The 21,835-nt window shown below is 56.2% G+C and overlaps 2 protein-coding genes and 1 long non-coding RNA gene across 4 annotated transcripts; 2 read left to right on the top strand and 1 right to left on the bottom strand.

The window, feature by feature from the left end:
* Positions 1–198: 198 nt before the first annotated feature.
* DPH1 (diphthamide biosynthesis 1) lies at positions 199–15,433 on the top strand. Of its 2 annotated transcripts, XM_049636765.1 has the most exons (14): positions 199–1,121; positions 5,724–5,791; positions 7,900–8,052; positions 8,176–8,239; positions 9,885–10,006; positions 10,425–10,582; positions 10,711–10,832; positions 12,473–12,541; positions 12,945–13,101; positions 13,234–13,334; positions 13,849–13,927; positions 14,206–14,346; positions 14,518–14,630; positions 15,347–15,433. In XM_049636765.1, exons 2-13 carry the CDS (start codon positions 5,731–5,733, stop codon positions 14,611–14,613), a joined length of 1,323 nt encoding a protein of 440 aa, XP_049492722.1. In that variant the 5' UTR covers positions 199–1,121; positions 5,724–5,730; the 3' UTR covers positions 14,614–14,630; positions 15,347–15,433. The 2 variants fall into 2 exon arrangements, with proteins under 2 accessions (XP_049492722.1, XP_049492723.1); XM_049636766.1 differs by lacking the exon at positions 199–1,121 and having other exon boundaries at positions 5,701–6,657.
* On the top strand, positions 14,702–17,473 carry OVCA2 (OVCA2 serine hydrolase domain containing). Its single transcript, XM_049636768.1, has 2 exons — positions 14,702–15,002; positions 15,347–17,473. The coding sequence occupies exons 1-2, from the start codon at positions 14,801–14,803 to the stop codon at positions 15,844–15,846; spliced, it is 702 nt and encodes a 233-aa protein (XP_049492725.1). The 5' UTR covers positions 14,702–14,800; the 3' UTR covers positions 15,847–17,473.
* LOC125926881 (uncharacterized) lies at positions 16,524–19,971 on the bottom strand. The gene is made up of 3 exons (XR_007459188.1): positions 19,843–19,971; positions 19,395–19,553; positions 16,524–16,607 (listed from the first exon to the last, which is right to left on the bottom strand). It is a non-coding gene; the product is annotated as an uncharacterized LOC125926881 (long non-coding RNA).
* Positions 19,972–21,835: the final 1,864 nt, after the last annotated feature.

A 21,835-nucleotide genomic window follows, 5' to 3' on the forward strand; every position in this document is an offset into this window, starting at 1 on the left:
CACCTGCTAGTGGGGTCTCCTCCATGACCCCCACGCCTGCTCCTCTCCGCCCATCTTGAGGCTTCGCTTCCCATTCCTCCGCCACCTCCCCCTGCCCGTTTTCTCCTATCCTATCCTACTGTGAGGTCAGAATCCTGTGCTTACGACACCTCGGTCTGTTGCCATGGAAACAGGGGCGGATTAAGGCAGGAGCGCTGAGCGCAGGGATCAGGCCCCTCAGCTACCTGAGCTCTCGCCTCAACCGGCTCCCGCAGGGCCCGGGTCGCCAGACACAGGCGCCGAGACTCGCCGGCCACCCGGCCGGGTCCAGGGACGAGAGGGTCCCGGCGGAGCGCCGCAGTTCGCCCGGACCTGGAAAGGGAGGGAGGCAGACGCAGAGGCCGGGGTAGCTGGAGACGGGGCTTGCGGGCTCACGGCGTGGTCACCTGCCCTCCCTGGGCCCTGGGGACAGCTCCCCGCGCGGCAGCCACGTGGGGGCGCGGCGGGACTTCCCCAGCACCCGCGCCAACTTTGCAACGCTCTGCACCGAGCCGGGCGGCGGAGGGAGAGGGAGGGTCGTGGTTAGGTGGTCGCGCGGGGCCAGCTCCCCTCAAGTTGAGCCTGGCACCTGCCGCGCACGCAACCCGCGCTGCCCCCCGCCTTCGCATTTTTCTGCTCCAGTCAGAGAGGAAACTTTGAAGAACCGGACATCAGGCGCTGGCCACCTTCCCTCGGCTGCTGGGTACCCAGAGCCCGTCCCTGAGGACCAAAGCAGACTGCAGGAAAGGTGCCCGTGTCCGGGCCCCGCCTGAGAAGCGAGGGCGCGCAGTGAGCGCCCGGGCCCGCGGTCACTGACCGCTGGCCGCACTGGAGCGCGGGCTACACCCGGCACGGTCAAAGCGGCAGAACTGGCAGCATGTGCCCGCGCAGGGGATGGAGCCTGCAACTGCAAAACTTTATAATGGCAAAGCAAAGGTCCCAGAAGGCCACCTCCCCTTCCGTCATGGGCAGCTCACTGTGGTCTCTAAATGACCTCGCCGAGCCAGATCCCTAGGCCTGGCCGCTAGATCCACGGAGCAAATCCCGTGTCTCGCAACTGGTCACCAACAGGGGCTTGAGCTCCAGCAGCAACCCCTCCGCAGGTGCGTCCCCGCAAAACCCGCCAGCCCGCCAGGGGCTGCTTCCCCGGCCAGGAGCCCCGGCGCCGGGCAGCTCTCAGGCGGCTCCCAGCCTCGCGGCTCTGTCCCGTGCACACTAAACTCCAACTTGCCCCTTCAGCTCCAACTCACCTTTGCGAAGCATGTTGGCCGTGGGGCCGCCACTCCGAGGTCGGCCTAGGCGCGCTCCCTCCCGGAGTCCGGATTCAAATCCTTGGGCGCCGGCTGCAGCTAATCCGAGCGCGTCGAGGCGGGGGCAAGCCGGGGATCCGCTTGTGCCCGGCAGCCAGGCCCCTCAGGGGCATGGTGAGCCCGAGCCCCGCGCCGAGGGCACCGGCGCCCACTAGCAACCGCGGCGCTGCCTGGCAGCCCGGCGCGCTCGTTCAGCCCCGGGACAAGCGGCTTGCTCCGCGGAGCCGGCGGCCTGCCTCTGCAGCCCCGAGCTCTTTGCAGGCGGTTTTGAGAGGGGACGCCGCCCCCCGGCCGCCCGGCCGCCGGGCTGCAGCCCCCTCCTTTCCGCCCCCTCGGGCCGCCGCCGCCGCGGCTGCTGCAAAAGGGCGCTCGCACGCACCGCCGAGCTCCGGGGAAAGCGCCCGGCGCGCGTTTGCAGGACCCGGTGATCGGCGGAGCGGGGCGCCTCCCTTCCTCCCCCCAACCCCCCGGCTTCCCCCACCTTTCCTCCTCCCTCCCTCCTTCCCTCGCTCGCTCGCTAGCTCCCTCCCTCTCGCTCCGCTCCCCGCCCCCGCTCACGGAGCGCCTCCCATACAAAATTTATGAAAGTGCTCTCAGCTCGCGGTGCCGAGCGCCGTCCTATTCCCAGGGCAGCGGCGCTCAGCCGCACGGCGCCGCCTCCCAAGGTGTTTTCGCTGCGCCCGCCCCCGGGGACGATCCTTGGCCCGCGTTGGTCCAAGTACCTGCCCCAGCCCCGGGCCGGCCGTCGGGTCACTCGAAAGCCCCTCCCGGGCCCCTCGGGCTTCCCGGAGCTCGCACCCGCAGCCCAACCCCCGCCCGCTCGCCCTTCCCGGCTGGAGGTCACCGAGACAGGCGGCTGGAAGCGTGCGCTCTGCCCACCAGCTGGGGCAGGAAGACAACCGCCATGAGACCCCAGTCACAAGTCAGCACCCCTGCCCATATCCTCTCTAGCGGGCTCCGCTTGCTTCTCGGAGGCTCGACGGCTCCTCCTCGCCCAGGACAGCTCCCGCGGACCCAGCCGCTTCACATCCACCGTCCCCCGATACTATTCTTTTGTCGGGGGGAGGTGTGGCGAACGCCCAGACTGGTCTAGTCCATTCAGCAAGCATTCAGTGAGGCCCAGTTGTAAATCCTAGAGAAAGAGAAGAACCAAAGTGGGGCTCAAGTAGGCTATCCCCGCCTAGGGGGTTCCCTGGTCTCCTTCAGTCTACACAGACCCCGCCCGGGGCTTCCTGAAAGATGGTGGAGGCACCGCCTAGAAAGCTGGCCCCGCGGGGGGCCAGTTGAGTTGAGCTGAGAAGGTTCAGGCCTGGAGAGATCCTAGGTGGAGGCGGCACCCCCTACTGGCCTGGGATAAGAGGGGTCCTAGGAAAGGAAAAAGTGGGCTAAGTCACTCATTCAATACACATTTATTGAGGGTCTATCCTGTGGGACACTACTATTCCTAGGGATTCAGCCAATGGAAAAGACAAGGTCTCTGCCTTTGTGGAGTTTATAGTTAATAGGGAGCAAATGAAAAAAGTCGAGATCAGGCAGTGCTTGGAAGAAAAGCAGGATATAGTACAGAGTTGATATGAGGGGGTCAAGGAGTGCTGCTTTGAGCAGGTGATGTCTAAGAGAGCTAACTGAAGTGAGAATGAGTTGTGATTCCATGGAGAAAAACTTGGTATGATAGGAAGGTTCAAAAGAAGGCCAGTATCATTCATTCACACATGCATTCAATGGCACCCAGGCTCTGTATTTGAGCTAACTACATAGATATGGACTTCCAGAAGCTTATGGCATAGTTTAGGAAGAAAGACCCACAAGCCATCTTAGAATATGATGAGGAGACATCAAGTGTGGGAGGGGGCTCTGCTAGCTTTGTAAGGGGGTGAAGGACCATCAAGGAAATCTTCACTAAAGAGATGCCATTTAGGTTGGGTCTTGAGGGCGGAGAAGGAAAAAGGACATTCCAGGCAGAAGAGAATGTGCAAATGCTTGGTAGTGGAAAAAGTAACTTTGTTCTGAAGATTAAGAAGATTGGTCCATCATGGGGGTGCCTGGGTGGCTCAGTCGGTTAAGCGTCTGACTCTTGGCTTCAGCTCAGGTCATGATCTCACAGTTCATGAGTTCGAGCCCCATGTTGGGCTCCACACTGACAGTGTGGAACCTGCTTGGGAGTCTCTCTCCCTCTCTTTTGGCCCCTCCTCTGCTCACATGTGCTCTCTCTCTCTCTCTCAAAATAAACTTAAAAAAAATAAAAAAAGATTGGTCCATCTTGGGATGAACTGAAGGTGAGGCATTCTCTTAGCTTTGACCAGCTGCAGGGCTGGACTGACCTCACACCCTGCCTGAGCCCTGCCAGGCAGACATTAAAGCTGAACTTAAGGCACTGGGCACTGCAGAGGCTCTCCATGAGTTAACTGAGGCTCAGGGAGTCTGAACAACTTGCTCAATGTCACAGAGCAGATCAGTGCCAAAGTGTAGGCCTGAATCAGGGTATGCTAATCCTCCTTCCAACTCCATGAGCTGCCTCCCCATAACCCCCTTGCCCCACAAACTCTAGCATCTTAGGCAAAGTTGGCTGGGGCTGGGCGTGAGTGTGAGAAGCAGAGTTATTTCAGGCCTCAGGAGGGCTGGATGCTGCTTTGGAGTCCAGCCAGGGGGTGGGGGTGACTGTAGGCGGGTGTTGTGGTGTAACGCGGGGGTGCACTGTGCCTGCCTTCTTGTCAGGCAGTAATTACTCAGACTGCTGAGTAACTCAGGCAGGGAGACCCCCCACAAACAGATGGAGGTGTTCTCAGCCCAAGTTGAATGGCAGCCCTCAATGTCCTTCACTGCAGTATCTTGGGGGACAGGTTAGATGTCTTCTAGACATCACCTGGTTTCCTAATGGGTACAAGAACAGCTCATTCAGCACAGAGGCTGTAGGGCAATGTTATGAGGATGGGGGCCTTCCATCATCAACAGGCCCCACCTCTGCCTAGGGAAAGACCCTAAGGGGTGGTGTGCTTGCTAGGGAGAAGCCACTACTCTGCTAGAGTCAATCCCCACCCGCCCCCTTGCCAAACTCACAGCTGCAGCCAGAACTAAAGCTGCCTGTTGGCTGGGCCTTCGTGTCCTGAAGGGGCAAGGGCTGGACTCAGGGGATCCCTGGAATTGAGATCTTGCACCCTGGGGGTCCAAAGAACCAGGGACATTCCGGGCTGGACTCTTATCAAGGCAAGAGGGGAGTTCCTGAGACCGATGTTGGCCACAGTTCAGTCCAAAGTTATAACTGTCCTAAGAGCATCGGTCAGTGGCCTGAGGGGCAGAGCATTGACCCTTTCTGGCCCTCCCCTTGGCTGCTCACTCTCAGCCAGCCCATATATCCCTCTTCTCTGGGCAGCCTCCCAGGCAGGGCCTGTCCCTGGCTGCTTGTTTTTCACTTCTCCATGCACTTTAATTAGGAGTTTCCAAGCAAGGAGGGCCTCCAGGGGAGCCCGAGGCCACAGAGCTACCTTAAAGGGCCAGCAGTGCTCACATCACCACCACCAAAAGAGGAAGATGGTGCCAGAGGGCTGGATGGGCAAACAGCCCTGGGGGACCTTTGCTCTCTAGGGCAGACCTTGTTGAGGGCCAGTCCTGCAGGTACTCTGCTCTTCCAAACGTCAAGGCTGCCTCACTGGCCACTCTGCCTTCTCTTTGGGATCACAGGAGCCCAGGCCCAAGCCAGAGAAAGACTATCTAGGCTTGGGGGGCAGCCTAGGCAGAGCAATGTTGGCCAGAATCCAAACGGTTTAGGCTGTTCAAATCCTTGGACCGTCTCCCTGCCCCAGGAAAGCACCCTCAGATTTGGGGTCTTCCCAAATTGGTAGTTTTTCATATGGGAACCTTCCACACTTGGTTCTAAAGGTAAGAGCCCTCTGGTGCTCCTGAAATCAGCACCAGGACTCAATTTGGAGCTGGGCTGAGTGGAGCTGAGTTCTGTCTTGTTTGGGCAGTGGGATCCTCTGAGTTAGAGAATGTGGCCTACCTACATGGCCTCCACTGCTTACCAGGAGGGGATACTGGGAGAGGAGCAGAAGGGAGACTTGGGGGGGGGGGGTGTCCCCATTCACAAGACAGACTGTAGAATTCGGGCAAGGAGTCGGCAAATAGAGGAGCACTGGCCTGGGAATGCCAGGTCGGGCGGGCCGGGAGCTGAGCGGAGAAGCCTGGGCAGCCAGGAGAGCGCAACTGCTGTGTTCTGGGGGCTCGGGAGAGCCCCGTCCTTCCGGGCTAAGAGGGACTTGCGATAGTCCCGCCCCTATCATCTCCTTCCTGGTCCCCGCCCAGCAAATTCCCGCCCCTCGCTAGCGATCGGCGGTTGATCGCAATGTCTGAGCTCTCGGCGTTCTTCTCACGCTGCCTTTTTGATCTCCACGTGGGCAGGCTAGTGATGGCGGCGCTGGTGGAGTCGGTGGCTGCAGAACCCGGCGGCCGAAGCGGCCCTGGCAGAGGTAAGTACTACCATTCTGCGGCCGCAGGACCTCACATCGCAGGTTAGGGCCCTCAAGTTAGGGACAGAACCAGCCCCCTCTAACAGTGGCGGCCTTTCTCCACCGGACCCCGAGGGCCCCGCGGTCACTGGGTACCGCGGCTTTCGCTGGAGCCCAGAGGGACCGGTCTTCCTTTTTGCAGTCTTCGGGCTCGATCGGGAGCAGCCCTTCCTAGGAGCCTGTAGTCCTCACGCCGGAAACGCTGCCCTCCTGCCTTGGCGGGCAGACAGGCTCAGGAGGACTCACGGATAAGGCGGACCCGACCGGGAGGAAAAGAACTGGAGCGTTGCAGTGGCCATTCTGCAAGTGGGCCCTCAGGCAGTGCTTTCAGGAAAGAAGCGGGTTTCATTCACCAGGCACTTACTGAGCGCCCACTGAATGCCAGGCCTCTACTGGATGGAGGGACTAGACGACAGTCCTGCCCTCCAGGACCTCTGTCTACCGGAGAATGCTGATGTAAACAGAAGATTACAGGCACGTGACAAAGGAGGAGGAGCCTACTGGTCCTGGGGACTAATTGAGCTACTAAGGCCAGCAACTCCCACACCCCCAAGACCACAAGGGACTTGGCCCTGTCAGAGGAGCTTTTGTGAGGGACCCAGGGTTCTGAGCTGGTTGTTCGAAGGCCTTCGAAACAACTGAACAAAAACGATGGCAGGGGTGACATTCACCTCTGGTCTCAGGATCCCAGCCTGCCATGCTAATTCTCCACTGCACCATCATCACGACCACCATCCATCCACAGGCAGAGGGTGAAGGGTCATGTCTAGGAGCAACCCTCCCATAGTAGTCAAGGGCCCTAGCAGAAGTTCTGGCACAAACTACAGGTTCAGTAAATATTCATTCAATACATTTCTTGCCTTCCTTGTCACATTCCCAAACTATCTGGTTCCTAAAGATATAGTAGGGGTTGAGCTAAACTGAACTGTGGAGAGTAGGATGCAAATTAAGAGCTGCAGTTTTGCTATGGGCTACACTGTTTTCTTTAATCAAAGGGTTGTAATTTGCATACCTGCATTTGCTCCCACTAGACTACCAGCCCCTAAAGAGCGAAATCACTTCTCTGTCTTTACCTGTTTGCCCCCAGTCCTAATTAGAGTGTGTTCTTTCCATCTTTCCTGGGGTGGAACTATGGGACTAGGGAACTTGTTAAGTCAGTTAAATGTTTGTTGTTTGTTTCCCTTTTTTAAAAAATTTAACCTAATTTAATTATTATTATTATTATTAACTTTATTTCATTTTTTTTAGAGAGTGCAAAGAGGGGCAGAGGGAGACAGAGAATCCTAAGCAGGCCCCATGCTCATCGCTGAGCCAGATGTGGGGCTCGATCCCACAATCCTGGGACTATGACCTAAACCAAAATCAAGAATCGGATACTCAACTGATTGAGCCCCCCAGGCGCCCCATTTATTTCTCTTTTAAATGAGGAGAGGGAAGAGTGTAGGAATTCATCAGTGTAGACCTAGTCAGTGGGACATGAGTAAAGAGAGCAGTCTTTTGGGGCGCCTTGGGATTCTGCTGGCTTGTGAGCTCTCTCTCAAAATAAATAAATAAACTTAAAAAAATAAAAGAGGGCAGTCTTTTAAAATAGTACTTGTAGTACTTGTAACAGTTGGCTTATACATCTCATATTTAGGACCTCAGAACTTCAAGGTGGTCTCAGGGACTGGGGGAAGAGAGACATTTTCCCAGGGTGCTAGGGTGGCTAGGCTTTCCCTCAGAGTTGTTCTTTGTCAAGGAGCAGTTGTGTGGGCTTTTTTCTGTTTGTCCTCAGTTCAGTCTCCTGGTATCATTTCTGTTCTCCGGAGGTAAGGTATGAACTATGCCCCGTTCATGGGCTTAAGTCTCTGATTTCCAGTAATCTCTCAACCTGGAAACTAATTATGCAGCTGTCTTCCTTGCTTAATGGATTCTCTTTCCAGCTTCAGAATGAATTCAGTGGGGAAGAAGGCTGGGCCAAGCCCCTTGGCATCTGGGATCTGGGCTTGAAACTTGGGTGGTGTTAACAGCTTAGCTGGGTCTGGCTCTGTTTTAGGCCAGGAGCCAACTCAGGCCTTGCGTTGTCCTAGGTCGAGCCCCTCGGGGACGCTTGGCCAATCAGATCCCCCCTGAGATCCTGAACAACCCCCACCTGCAGGCAGCCATTCAAGTCTTGCCTTCCAACTATAACTTTGAGATTCCCAAGACCATCTGGAGGATTCAACAGGCTCAGGCCAAGAAGGGTGAGCCCTCAAGCTTTGAGATGGGGTAGGGGTGGTGAGGTTGCCTGGCTCAGTCAGGGGTAGTAGCCCCATCCCAGCATTTTTCCAGCCCTCTGCTCTCATGTCTCTGCTCTTGTCTTTCAGTGGCCTTGCAAATGCCTGAAGGCCTTCTCCTTTTTGCCTGCACCATTGTGGATATCTTGGAAAGGTGAGGCCTGGGGCACTGGAGAAGAAGCTGAGCCAAGGTTTTCCCCATGCCTGTTACAGCTCTGCCTGTTGACATTTTTTTCCTTCTGGACCTTGACCTTACCCTATCCCCTCCCATAACCATACACACACAAAGGGGAAAAGCCAAAACTAAACTCCCAGCCTGCTGAGATCCCAGCCTGTCCTGCTTGGTTTTGTCCATATAACTCTCTTTCCCTAAAATATTTAGGGGGGAGGAATGAGTCAATTCCAGTATCTTCAAAGCTGAGTCCAGAGCAGGTGGTGGGGTCTGAAGAGGAACCTAAGAATCCTTAGTGCTGACCCGGAATGAGCTCAGTTGTCAGCATCAGGTCTAGCCAGGGTGAACTTTTTTCTCTGGCACACTTGGGGGAGTAGGGCAAAGAGGGGCTTGGTGCGGTAGAAATGTCTAGGAGATGGTATTCAGTTCCTCTTCCCTCTTAAGTTTCTTCATTACAATGAGACATCCTTGGGGGTCGGGGGTGGGGAGTGCTCAGCCATCTGGAACCAACACTGGAACAGGGAGGGGGAATGGAGAAAGGGGAGGTCATCTCGTGATGGGAACCTCCCACTTCCCTGCTGCTGCCCTCCCCCACCCTGCTTCTTATCCTGCTGCCACAGACTCACTTCCCAGCTCCCACCCTCTTGCCCCTTGGGGATGCTCTCTGGGGCTCAGGCCAATTTGCATACATTTTAATCTATAAAAAATTAAGTGCTCTGGCTGACTCAGATGCCTGGGCTGCATTTTAAGGAGTTGAATAATCTGCTTCTGTGCACAGACTGATTTGGGGAAGGGGGAGGAGGGGCGGATGCTGACTGACAGTAGCTCAGCTTTCCCCACCACACCCCCAGGAGAGGAATGGGGAGACTCTGGTCACCAAGCCAGGCCCCACGCCCCAGGGGTGGGTCTCTCAGGGAAGAACTGGTCCTCCAGTTGCATTACCATGGTGAATTTGGGGAGAGTGGGGTCTTCCCCACCCACCCCTGTCCCCTAGTGATTCAGGCCTGGCAGCAGATCTTATGGCAATGTGTTGGCCAGAGCCCACTCTTTCTGACGCACGAGGTATGTGGGTGGTGCCATGTGCTGTGGGGGAGCTGTTCATGGGTCCCCCCATCCTGGGCACAGAGGGCCCTAACTAAGGGTGGGGATCCCAGCCTGTAGCAGGGGGTCTGGGTGACAGGGAGGCCGTGTGTACCCATACGTGCCTGCCCACACACACCACAAGGTCAAGGCCTGGGAGTGGGTGCCTTTGCATGTGTATACGCACTCGTTGCTCTGGGTGGGATGATCGGGGCATCAGAGGTCTGTATTTGACCCCGTGTATGCCCAGCTGAGGGGTAGGGGTCCTTCCTGCAATCTGAGCTTGGACACAGGAACTGGGTGCTACAGAGACCATCCTCATAGAGCTACATTTCCAGGAGCTGCTGCCAGGACTGGGGGATGTGGCAGCTGGGCTCCTCCTACTCTTTGTTGGCAGAAGTGGCAGCTGCCAGCCCAAGTGATTGTGGGGGGTAGGGAGAGAGGAGCTGGGCCCTGAGATACCCCCACAGGGGTAGGTCTGTCTCCCACCTCACCCTTGTGTCACCATCTCATTGTTCCCCCTGGCTCCACCCCCCCCCCCCCCCAGGTTCACGGAGGCCGAAGCGATGGTGATGGGTGATGTGACGTATGGGGCCTGCTGTGTGGATGACTTTACTGCAAGGGCCCTGGGAGCTGACTTCCTGGTGCACTATGGCCACAGCTGCCTGGGTACGGTGGGCCGGGATCTTGGCAGGGAGGCAGAGGGGCAGAACTGCATGCTAATCTCCCATCACAGTGCCTTCTTGTCTTGCTTGCAGGCAGGAGGTCCCTCCCAGTTTCTGGGATGGCCTTGGCCTTCCTGCTCTGCAGGTGGATCTTTCCTTTGGATTTGGTTGCCTTGGAAACAGTGTTGCTGTCCCAGATGTGGGTGTTTGAAAGGCTGTTGGTGGTAGAGCAGGCTGGGCCCCTGGCCGAGTGACAGAGAAGGAGCTTCTGAGGGACCTGTGACCACCACCCCCCTCACACCCCCTCCTTTTATCCCTAGGCTGAAGCCACTGGTCCTGGCTGCACAGAGGCTTTGGCCCTGGCAGGCCCTCTGCCCCTCTGGCTTTCCAAAATAGTCTCCTGATCTCTACCCTCCTCCCAGTTCCCATGGACACCTCGGTCCAAGACTTCCGGGTGCTGTACGTCTTTGTGGACATCCGGATAGATACTACCCACCTCCTGGATTCTATCCGCCTCACCTTCCCCCCAGCCAGTTCCCTTGCCTTGGTCAGCACCATTCAGTTTGTGTCAACCTTGCAGGTAAGTGGACAGATAGCACCATCCTCCAGACTATTCCTGGGGTCCCATGTGAGGTGCTCCAGGCTGGTCATCTGGCTCTGGCTCTCTCCCCTCACCCACTTGCTTCCCTTCTGTCATTATCCTTACAGGCAGCTGCCCAGGAGCTGAAAGCTGAGTATCGTGTGAGTGTCCCACAGTGCAAGCCCCTATCTCCTGGGGAGATTCTGGGCTGTACGTCCTCCCACCTGCCCAAAGAGGTGGAGGCTGTTGTGTAAGTGAAAACTGGGGGGCCAGTTATAGAGACATAAGAAGTGTACCCTAGAAGGGAGCCTGATGTTCATCATATAGGAAAGAAAACGGAGTCTAAAGCTCCTTAACTGTTTGCTCAAGGTCACCATGTAAAATGGGGACCACATAGGGTTTCATGTTTCCTGTCTCCCTCTCAGGTGCTCTGTCCATCTAGGAGGCTAGGCCCAGAGTAGGCAGGAGTCAGGGGGCCTCACAGCAGGGGCTGAAGGTGGGCTAGAAATGGTGGGAATATAATTGGAGAAGATGGATGGGCACGCCCAGGCTGCAGCCCCATTAATTTAGCATCCGGACAGCTAACAAGCAGGAGCAGCATGTCTCCTGCCGCCTAATTATTTTAGGTAATGGAAATGCTTAATGTTGTGTGAATGCAGCCAGCCTCAGAGCCGACAGCTCCCCCGGCTGGGACTGGGGAGGGGAGCCCCATTCCTGGCTAATGGAATGAAACAGGGAGGGGCACTCCCCTGACTCAGCCCCACCACTGGGGCTGCAGATGCTGGCCCCACAGGCCTTGCTGCTCCCACACAGAACACCCCTGCCCCTAGACAGGCCCACATCAGGGCCTTCCCCAGCCCAGACCTTGCAGCTCTACTCCCCAGGGGCATTCCCCCTGTGCCTGTGCCCGCATAATTCTGAGCTCATAGACACCTACCCTTGGGGGCTTCAAGGTGTGTGTTGGAGGGAGGGACACTCTTGAGTGTTGGCCATTCATCACAATTCAGTGTGCTCTCCAAGAAAGAAGGAGCTGCCGTGGCAGATTGTCCTTTGTCTCTGGCTTCTCCATGGCCCGGGAAGCTACTTTTAAGGACAGTATCTCCCAGGGCATGTTTGAATACATCCTGGTGGTTAAACCTAGAATCAAGTCCAAATAGACTGCTTAATAGCTGTGTGACTTTGGGCAAGTTTCTTAACATCCCTGAACATCCGTTGTATCTCTTGTAAAATGGAGAGAGACACTATAGGTAGCTTGGAGGATTATTTGATAAGACTGAGTGAAGTCCTACATGTCAAGTGCTTAGTCCAGGCCTGGTGCGCAGAAGGCACAAATCCAATACGGTAGTTGTTACAACTCAGTAACAGGACCTGAGAGCCAGTTTGGGCGGAGAGACCCAATGTCTACCCTGAAACCATGTTTACAGCATCACTGATACCCTGAACACTACTTGCCAGGTTTGTGTTGAGCTAGGTGAGGGAGAACCTGTCCTACCACCTCCAAGTTAGGATCTCTGGACCCCTGACTGGCCTTCTGATGGTCCTGGCTGCCCCTCTACCCTTCCTGCAGAAGGTTGAGCAGTGGGGAGCAGTTCTTAGATTCTGCATGACATAACTAAAGGGGCCTTACACTCCTCTGATTCAAACTCCTTATTTTGCATGTGAGGAAACCAAGGCCTCACAGGAGGTGAAATAAATGCCAGTTCTCTCTCTCTCTCTCTCTCTCTCTCTCTCTCTCTCTCTCTCACACACACACACACACACACACACACACACACACACACAGACCAGCATAGCTGGCCAAGAACTCAGTCTGGACCTCCAAGCCAATGCCTTCCTTTTCTGCTGCCCCGCCCCACTCCACGCTTACCATCCCCTTTCTACCCATTGCAGATATCTTGGAGATGGCCGCTTCCATCTGGAGTCTGTCATGATTGCTAACCCTAGTGTCCCCGCTTACCGGTATGGGCTGAGCTGGGATGACCCACTAGGGAGGGGGTGGGACTCCCTGCCACTGAGGTCCTCGATTGGCCAAAACTTTCTCATTCTCTGGCACTTCACAGCCAGCAGCCCTAAGGATCTAAGGTACTTGGGTTCTGAATCTGGGGGTCAGACCCGGGCTGCTGCTCCACAGTACCCACCCATCCCCTGGTATTTACAATGAGATTGTAAACCCCTCTCCCACCTTTGCCTGTTCCAGCTATGGGACTGATCTTTCCAATGACCGTCTCTGCTCTTGCCTCTGTTCCTAATTACCTGCATGGAGCCTGAAGGTTCAGCAGACCAAGGGGCTGGGTCGGGGAGCTATGTGTACAACATACACTGTGAATGGCTGTCACTGTGACCCTGATAACTTCTTTTCCAGATATGACCCATACAGCAAAGTCTTATCCAGAGAGCACTATGACCACCAGCGCATGCAGGCCAACCGCCAAGAAGCCATAACCACAGCCCGCTCAGCTAAATCCTGGGGCCTTATCCTGGGCACTTTGGGCCGCCAGGGCAGCCCTAAGATTCTGGAGGTCAGTGGGTTTGGGATGGCCTCTAGAGGAGGGGACTGACTAGAAACCCAGCTGGGAAAATCAGTAGGCTAACAAATTTAGACTTGGCTGCTTGATTATGGTGACCTGAGCTTGGCCTCCCTCTTCCAACAGCACCTGGAATCTCGGCTCCAAGCTTTGGGACTTCCGTTCATGAGGCTGCTGCTCTCTGAGATCTTCCCCAGCAAGCTTAGCCTGTTTCCTGAGGTGGATGTGTAAGTTTCTTCCCCTTACCTCTCTAGCTATGACTCTGGCTAAGAAAGCTTAGATCTGAGTCCTGCCCAGCACACATTGAAGGCTGGAGTGAATGGGAATTGCTTCCGTGAAATTTTAATGTTTACAGAGGACTCATTCAGCAGGGGCTACCCTTGGCTATGGGTCACCCCACTCTAGCGTGGGGGCTCACAGGTAGCTGCAATTATAACGTGCGAGATGAGTTTGAGGAGTGGTTGGCACCTGCAGAATTTGATTCTGGGGATATTATCACAGATGAGCTGCCCAGCCCCTGCCCTCAGAAAGTTCATAGTCACTGGAGGAAACAGGAGAAAACAGGAGAAAACAAGCAATGCTGTAGTGTTTTTCTAAACAGCATTAGGTGACAATCTTTACTTTAGAATGAATAGTAAGCATTCATTGGGTGTGCTGGGGACACAGTCATGTTTTTCATCACGCTGCCCAGGAGAAGGGGAGCACCCCCCTCCTTGGGTTTGACCTGACTTCCCTTTCCAGGTGGGTGCAGGTGGCATGTCCACGCCTTTCCATTGACTGGGGCACAGCCTTCCCCAAGCCGCTGCTGACACCCTATGAGGTAACAGCAAGTTGTGAAAATCCCTGAGGTAGAGTGGGCTTTGCACTGGTTCTGTCAAGGGAGGGATCTGGAGTGGGGTGGGTGAACAGCACTTAGTTACAGCTGAGTCCCTTCCTAGCTGTGTGGCTTTGGGCAAGTCCTTTAACCCCTCTGAGCCTCACATTTCCTTTCTGTGGCATGGGGATAATAGGACCTTCATAGGCCCTCGTGAAGACTGAATTAAGAAATCCTGCCCAGAAAAAGTCAGCAAATGTTATTGTCCTGTTGTCCCCCACTAGGCAGTGGTGGCCCTGAGGGACATTTCCTGGCAGCAACCTTACCCCATGGACTTCTACGCCGGCAGTTCTTTGGGGCCGTGGACAGTGAACCACGGACGGAACCGCCCCCCCCAGGCCCTGGGCCGGCCATCGCTGGCGAAGGTAGGCAGGGACTGCAAGCAGGGAGGAGAGACCAAAGGCGCGGCCTCGCACTGGCCGCCTCCCTAGCGACGCGAGCCGAGGCCGCCGCCGTGCGGCCGCTGCGGAGAATGCACGGGAGCAGGGTGGAGGACGTCGCAGAATTGAGACCCTGACCAAAGTCTGGGACCTCAGATGCAAATGCAGGAGGAGCCCACGCGCCCTACTCCAGCAGCGGCCTGCGACGATTGCAGCTGCAGAGAAGAAAAGGGAGCGCCGCTCATTCCGTAGACCCTCCTTGGTCTCAGGTATCCACCCCTCCTCCGGCCACACCTTTCCCCTCCGGGTTGTTCTGGGAACGCCCGCTCGCTCTATGGCCCGCCTTCGGGGTGGTGCCAGCATTTGGTCCCGCCCCTTGCATATTCAACTTCCGCTCGGGGAAAGTCTGCTTCCGGCCCCTGGCGCGTTGCCAGGCAAGATGGCGGCGCGGCGGCCGCTGCGGGTGTTGGGGCTGGCGGGCTTCCGACAGAGCGAGCGGGCCTTCCGCGAGAAGACGGGAGCCCTGAGGAAGGCGCTGCGGGGCCGCGCCGAGCTCGTGTGCCTCAGCGGCCCGCACCTGGTCGCGAATGCCGCGGGCCCCGAGAGCGTCGGGCCAGCCTCCGGCGAGACGGCCCTGCCCGGTGAGACGGCCTTGCCCAGGAAAAGCACTGAGTCTTTTATCTGGCGTCGTCTCCACGACACCCTTTGGCATACCCCCACGCTGTATCCTCGCCTCATTCCTTCCCTCTGCCCGTACCCTTCATTTCTTCCTTCCCAGCCTCACAGGCTTCCGCCTTGATGTGTCATCCCCCTTTCTCCGTGCCACCCTGTTCTCCACCTCATTTCCCCCAGACTTTCTCCCTTCCCCTCAGCCGCCTCTCTTTCCTTACTGTCACTCCCAAATCCTCCGTGCCTCTCTTTTTCATTTCTTCTCCCCTAGATACCCGCTTGCTCTAACCCCATCCTTTCCCCTATATCACTTTAGAGCCCTGCCTTCCGGAGGAGCAGCCTCGAGGCTGGTGGTTTTCAGAACAGGAAGCAGACGTTTTCAACGCCCTGAGCCATCCCACAGTGTGCAGAGGTCTGGAGGAAGCCTTGGGAACCGTGGCACAGGCACTGAAGAAACTGGGGCCTTTTGATGGGCTCCTTGGTTTCAGCCAGGGGGCCGCGCTAGCAGCCCTTGTGTGCGCCCTTGGCCAAGCGGGAGATCCTCGCTTTCCCTTGCCAAGGTTTATCATCCTGGTGTCTGGTTTCTGTCCCCGGGGCCTTGGACTCAAAGAACCCATCCTGCAGGGCCCCTTGTCGCTGCCTTCCCTCCATGTTTTCGGGGACACTGACTGTGTCATCCCCCCTCAGGAAAGTATGCAACTGGCTAGCCGATTCACTGGAGCCATCAACCTCACCCACTCTGGTGGCCATTTCATTCCAGCAGCTGCAGCCCAGCGCCAGGTCTACCTCAAGTTCTTGGACCAGTTTGCAGAGTGAAAGATGAACAGGGGCTCTGCCCCTACATCCCCTACCCCCACATGACCTTGGGGCAGCCTCTGGACTCCAGCCTCCCCGTCTTTCCCCTGCTCTGGGAGCTCAAGTGCTGTAGTGTTCCTCACTATCACCAATTAAGAGACATATCAGTTCTTTAGACTCAAATTATTATAAGCCCAGCTCTACACTCAAGAAAAAAGGGAGCAGGATATTCAAACATGACGTCTGATACTCAAACATGAGAAAGGCCAGTGGACCCCTGGATGAGTGGAGGGTGGCATGGGAAGAGCAGGGGCTGGCACTGTGACTGCTACATAATAAAGTGGTGATTTGGATTTTGAGCATCTTTTTCCTTATACAGAAAAACCCATTTTGAAACCGAAGTCTGGATTTCTGGCCTTCCATACAACCTCCAGGGAAGCACCAAACAGGGAAGTGTTTGCAGTTGTGAGTCTCCAGGACAAGCTTGTGAGTGCACACGTTTGGTAGAAGTCTTAAGTCCCAAGCTGAAGGGAAGGAGGCCTTGGTGGCTGAGTTGGAAGAGTTTACATCTGAGAAGTTTTGGGTAGAGGTCCCCTGGCATGGTTCTGCCTGGGCTACAGAGTTAGGGTTCCTCCGTCCTGATCCCTGAGGGTAGTGTGCTAGTCTCCTGTCAGACTCTGGCATCTTGGGTTCTCTGCTTCCTCCTCCAGAACTGCTGTAGACCCTCTGAACGACCAGCTTGAAGGGTGGGATGATGCTCAACCTCAGGTAGAAGCCCAAGCCTGCACAGAAGAAACCCTATTACAGACCTGACCTCATCTACAGAGTTTCTGGGGTTGATGCTACTCCACAAGGATCCAGCCAAAGCCTAAGGAGCCCCTCCAGTTCTTGAGTACAGTTAGTTGTTCCTAAGCTGTCACTAGGTCCGCTTTTGCTATTTGCCCTACTTCTAGTGCCTCCACCTGTGGCCCACCCTGCACTGATTTCAGCGCTGCCTCTGCAGGTTCACCAGCCTGTTCCTTTTCTGAAAAATTACAGGAGGCCCTGGTCTAACCCTCATGCACGGTTGCCCCCAGGGAGGTTAGTAATTGAGTAGGAATTAGGATTAGGGGATACAGCACAAATACTCCAGCCTGCCCTGAGCCAATCAGACTAGCATCCCTTAAATTGCCCCTAATCCTGAGTTCTTCACTACACATAGCACTTGTCTAAGATGAAAAAGCTGGAGTTACCAACCCCCCTTCCCCCCAATCACCACCAGACACCCAGCTTACTGGATTTAGGACCTTTACAGCAGAAACTGAGGATGGGAGGATAGTTCTCCCTTGCTACAGTCTGCCTCTGCCTTGCTCTTGGTGTTTAAAAGGATCCCTTTTTTGGCAAAAAGGAGACTCAGAAATGAACTGAATTGCTCCTACAGACCTGTTGGATTTGGCCCATTGGATTTTTAAAAATACTCAATTTTTGATACTTAAGGTTTTCAGAATTTCACCCACACAAATCAGATTCCTGGCTTCTCTGGAAATAAGCAGTTCAGAATGGAATACAATGGATCTGCAGTTCAGAGCTCACATGCCCCCATGGCAGTCGTGGGCTGCCCCCTTTAGCAACGTCCCGAGGTATGAACATGATGACAATTGCTACCACAGCAGTTGCTACTTTGAATTATTTTGAGGACTAAAGGAGAGAGGGCAAGGTAATAGTGGGGAATGAATTTTTAGTCAGGGCTTAAAATTAGAAGGATGACGGTAGAGAACAGTATTAGGTGGGGTGAAAGTCTTCATGTTCGGTGTGAGGAGAATTCTCCTTCCCTCACCTCCTGCTTCAAGAACAGAAAATGTCCCCTGGTCCCAAACAAATGAGATACATCCTGTCCTGTCATGTCCTCCAGGAACAACGGAGTCTGTTAGGGGTTATTGCCCCCCACCACACACACATTCTGTGGACCACTTGTGTCAGAATCATGTCAAAACTTAGATTCCTGGGGCCAGCTCCTGACCTACTGAGTCAATCACTGGGACCCAGGAATCTGCATTTTGGCAAACTCTGGACATTACCATGCAACACAACTTTTGAAAACCACTGCCTTAGAGTAAAAGCCTGCTAAATATGTGCTATTGGTGGGGGGGTGGGGGGAACCCACATGATTGTCACGCACTCTACTAGGGAGGGAGAGAAAGCTCTCCAGGTAAGAATTATTCTAATAGTTTCAATTTATAACTAAGGGAAATGTCCAGAGGACAGAAAAAGGAATACCATTTATTGAGTGCTAACTGGCCAGATACTGTGATAAGCACAATCTTCTGAGTTGCCCAATTTAATCTGACAACTTCCTGAGGTGGATACTGTTATTAATTTTACAACTGAGTAAACAGGCACAGAAGCTAAGTAACTTAGCCAATCTTGGATTCAGATCCAGAACTCACATTCCTGACCTTTACTAGTCATTGTTTTCTCTCCTGCACCATAGAAGATGAGCAGAGGGCACCCACCACTCACTACTGTTGGGCTATATGTGGTCTGGGTCTCACCTTCCTACCATAAAATAGGTTGGGGGTGGGGTGCACTCAATGAGTTCTAAGATACTAAAAAACTGTACTATCAGTCCTCTGGTTTCTCCTCCCCTGACCATCTTCTCCAGATAGGTTAGAATTGCAATCAACTTGGTATTTTCAGAATATCCCTACCATTTCTCTTTTCTACCTCTCACTCCATCTTAGATACCTAAAGCTCTTGAGAGAGTCCCCGAGCAAAGAACCCCTCAAAGCCCCAGTCCCAGATCTGCTCAGAAAGGTGTGCTCCCCTCCCGTTATTCTGCCTAAGTGCCCAGTGTTGGGGTCTTGCCAGTGCCACCACACCCTCACAAAGACATAGCAGCCTAGTAGAATACTTTAGGCTGAAATTGCATTCTGCGGTTTCCAAAGGCTTTTACTCACGTGATCCTATTTGATCCTCACAAGTCTGCCAAGAAGGAAGGATCATTATCGCATTTTGCACAAGGCTCAGAAACAACACGGCCCCTTAAATAATAACCAGTTGGTGATGAAGCCAGGTTGGACCTCCTATTTCCCAGTGCACTACTCATATCTGCATACACTACAGTCTGCCCACAGATGTCCACTGGATTCCAGAATCAAGTACATTTAAGACCAGGGTCCTCGAGTGGGAGGAAGGAAGCATGTGGGCATTGACTAGCTATGAGACCAGCACCAATTGTCTTAAAAGTAGTTTAGCAAAGGAGGGGGTATGGAGAAGTAACAAAAAATTGATCAATGAGCGGCAGGACTAGGTTGCACTAACCACTCCCCAGCACTGTCCCTAGGGAGGTCCAGCACCCAATACCCATCAGTCAACCCCTGCAGTGGGTGGTGATGGTGGTGGCAGATGACATAAGCATGGTTTTGAAGAAGTCGTTCCTCACACTTCCCCAGACCAATAGGACTTCAGCCCTTCTCACATTCGCTCCCCCACTTTAGGGCTAATTTGAGTCACTATCTCAAATTGGAATCCAGCACAGATTGAGGTGAGGCTGCTGATACATTCAGACAATGCTTTACTGACCGGGTTACCTTTAGAAGCACACTGGCTTCCTGAGGCTTGGGAATCCTTATCATCCTACACGGAATAGAGGAAGAACGAGTGGGGAGAAGAGTGAGGGAAGGCTGTGACTCCATCAGGAAATGAGTTCAAGGATTAGTCTTGCTTTCTGCCTACCCAGCGAGGGGGTCCTGGAAGAATGAAGTTGTGGCATATTTAGAAAAACTTTCCTCCGTCTATTCCATTCAGTCCCCAGGCCTTCAGGTCCCAGTAGTCTCCCTCCCACCGAGGAGATAAAAAGAACACAAATCTCAGAGCTGCCCCTTCTCTCGCCATCCCTTGGCTGCAACCCTCTTGGCTAAGAAAACAGGATGGTCACTGAGGCGGACGGTCAGACATACGCCCCAGACCGTGCCTTCTCTGCCTTGGTAGATGCGTAAGCAGTCAGACCCTATGGTAGCCCGCCCCGCAGAACCGCACCTCCCTCCGCCCCGGCAGATACATCCGATCTTGACTTGCCGCCCCCGCTTCCTCCTGCTCCTCCTGGTCTCCCCCCTCCGGGGCTGGCAGATCCCAGCGCGGTGCGGCGCGTGGGCGTGCTGCGGGGCGACCATGGCTGTAGACTGTTACCTCCGGTTCCCACAGTAACAATCGAAAGCCACGGTTGCCCTGGAGACGCGGGGGCGGGGCGCGCGCTGCTGACGGCACCGCGGCAGCTCCCGTTAGGCAGTCGTCAGGGCAGAGAATTTTGGGGAAGGGGGGAGCGGGGGTAGCGCGCGCGACGGGGACCTGGCTCGGGGGCTGTGCGATGTGTGTGTAAGCCGGCCGGCCCTCGCAGCCTCTGGTGACCAGGGACCTGACGGCCAGATCGTAGCGCCTGCGCTGGATCAGCACCGCGGACAGCGGCGGCGCGGGCAGCGCGCGCAGAGCTGAGGGACCCTGGGGGACAGAGGGGCCGGGGGCGCGGCAGGTGGCCGGGTCCGCGGTCCTGGGGCGGGGCCAGGCGTCGGTGGCCGTGACTGGAGACTGTTACTGAGGGCGGCCCGGGCAGTAAGCAGTCTAGAGCCAAGGTGCCGGCGCGCTGCCCGGGCGGGGGTGCCTCCGTCGCCCGCAGCTGGGGGCGCTGCTGCTCTTCCTCCCCCGCGTCTCCCGCCTTTCTCGGCCCAGCGCTTGCAGACAGGCACGCGGCCCTTGACGTCAAAGCCCTGTGACGTCAAATATGTCCCTGCGGAGAGGCACTTCCGGCGGCGGGGGAGGGGTCAGTGGGGGTGGGGCGGGGCAGTCCGTCTGAGGCCCCGCCCCCGCCTGGTCCTGAGAGGACAGCTCCTCGCGCAGAGGCGGGAATTCGGGGGCGCTAAGGGACTAGCCCGACGGGATGGGACGGGGAGGGGGTGCCTGGCTGGATGCGGGGCAGGGGTCCCGAGAGAGCCGTGGCTGGGTCGGCGGGAAGGTGGGCGTCTGTCTTTTGCCGGCGGCCCGGCTCAGCCGGCCGGGGGCAGCGAGGCTGAGTCACCGCGCTGCGGGGAGGGGGAGGAGGGGGCGCCTCGCCTGGGGCGTCAGCACCTTCGCCCCACTTTCTTGGGAGGATGGCGCAGGAGCCCCAGGAAATGTCGCGGGGACTCTGGGGTCCGTCCTCTCTTCGATGCTCCTCCGAAGTGGCTGCGTCTTCATCCGGGCGCGGGCAGGTTGCTGCACGGGGTTCTGGGTACGCCTCCGGCCGGCTCCACCAGCTGCGTGGGGATCCTCGTCCCCCACCCTGCTCCCAACCCCACCCCGTAGGGGGCCTCCAACCTGCCGCCTGCCGGTCTCCTCATTGCCCTCCCGTCCGTGTCCGTACATCGGTCCATCGGTAGCCCGTCGGCCGGTCAGTCCCACTTACCTGTCGGGCCGCGTCGCGCCCGCTCCCGCTCGCCTCCTGCAGCCGGGCTGGCGCCGCCGCTTTTATAGGCGCGCGTAGTACTCGTGCGGCGGCTCATTCATGCGGCCGCGGCTCCTACACACTGACGCGCTGCAGACGTCAGCAGGGAATTTAGGAAACGGGAAGAGGGGCTATTTATAGTGGCAAGGCGGGGGGTTGGGGGGGGACCAAGGCGACGGGGAGCTGGGAGGGGGAGGAAGGCGCACGGAAGCAGGAACAGGGAGGGGGCGCCCGGGCCCCTGTGCCAGCCTACAAAGGGTTAACTTTCCGGAACTGCGGGCTGGGGGCCGGCTGGAGGATGGTGCAGGGAGGGCGCACGGTCCGTTACTCCTTTATTCACTCAGGGACACCTGGAGGTGCAATCCCACCTCGCGCCCTGCCTTCCGGGCAGCCCCCATTCCCACTCCTCAGTTCCTGAACCCGACGGCTCTGTGGCGTCGCAAGATGACCCTCGGCGGCGTTATACCCCGCATGGCCACTGCAGTGCCGTCACCTTGGGGCAGGAGGTACAGGAGAGGAAGCTACACCCGAGGAGGGGCTAAGGCAGCATGTAGA

This window comes from Panthera uncia, chromosome E1 (genome assembly GCF_023721935.1).
Source record: "Panthera uncia isolate 11264 chromosome E1, Puncia_PCG_1.0, whole genome shotgun sequence".
In the NCBI taxonomy this organism is placed as follows: Eukaryota; Metazoa; Chordata; class Mammalia; order Carnivora; family Felidae; genus Panthera; species Panthera uncia.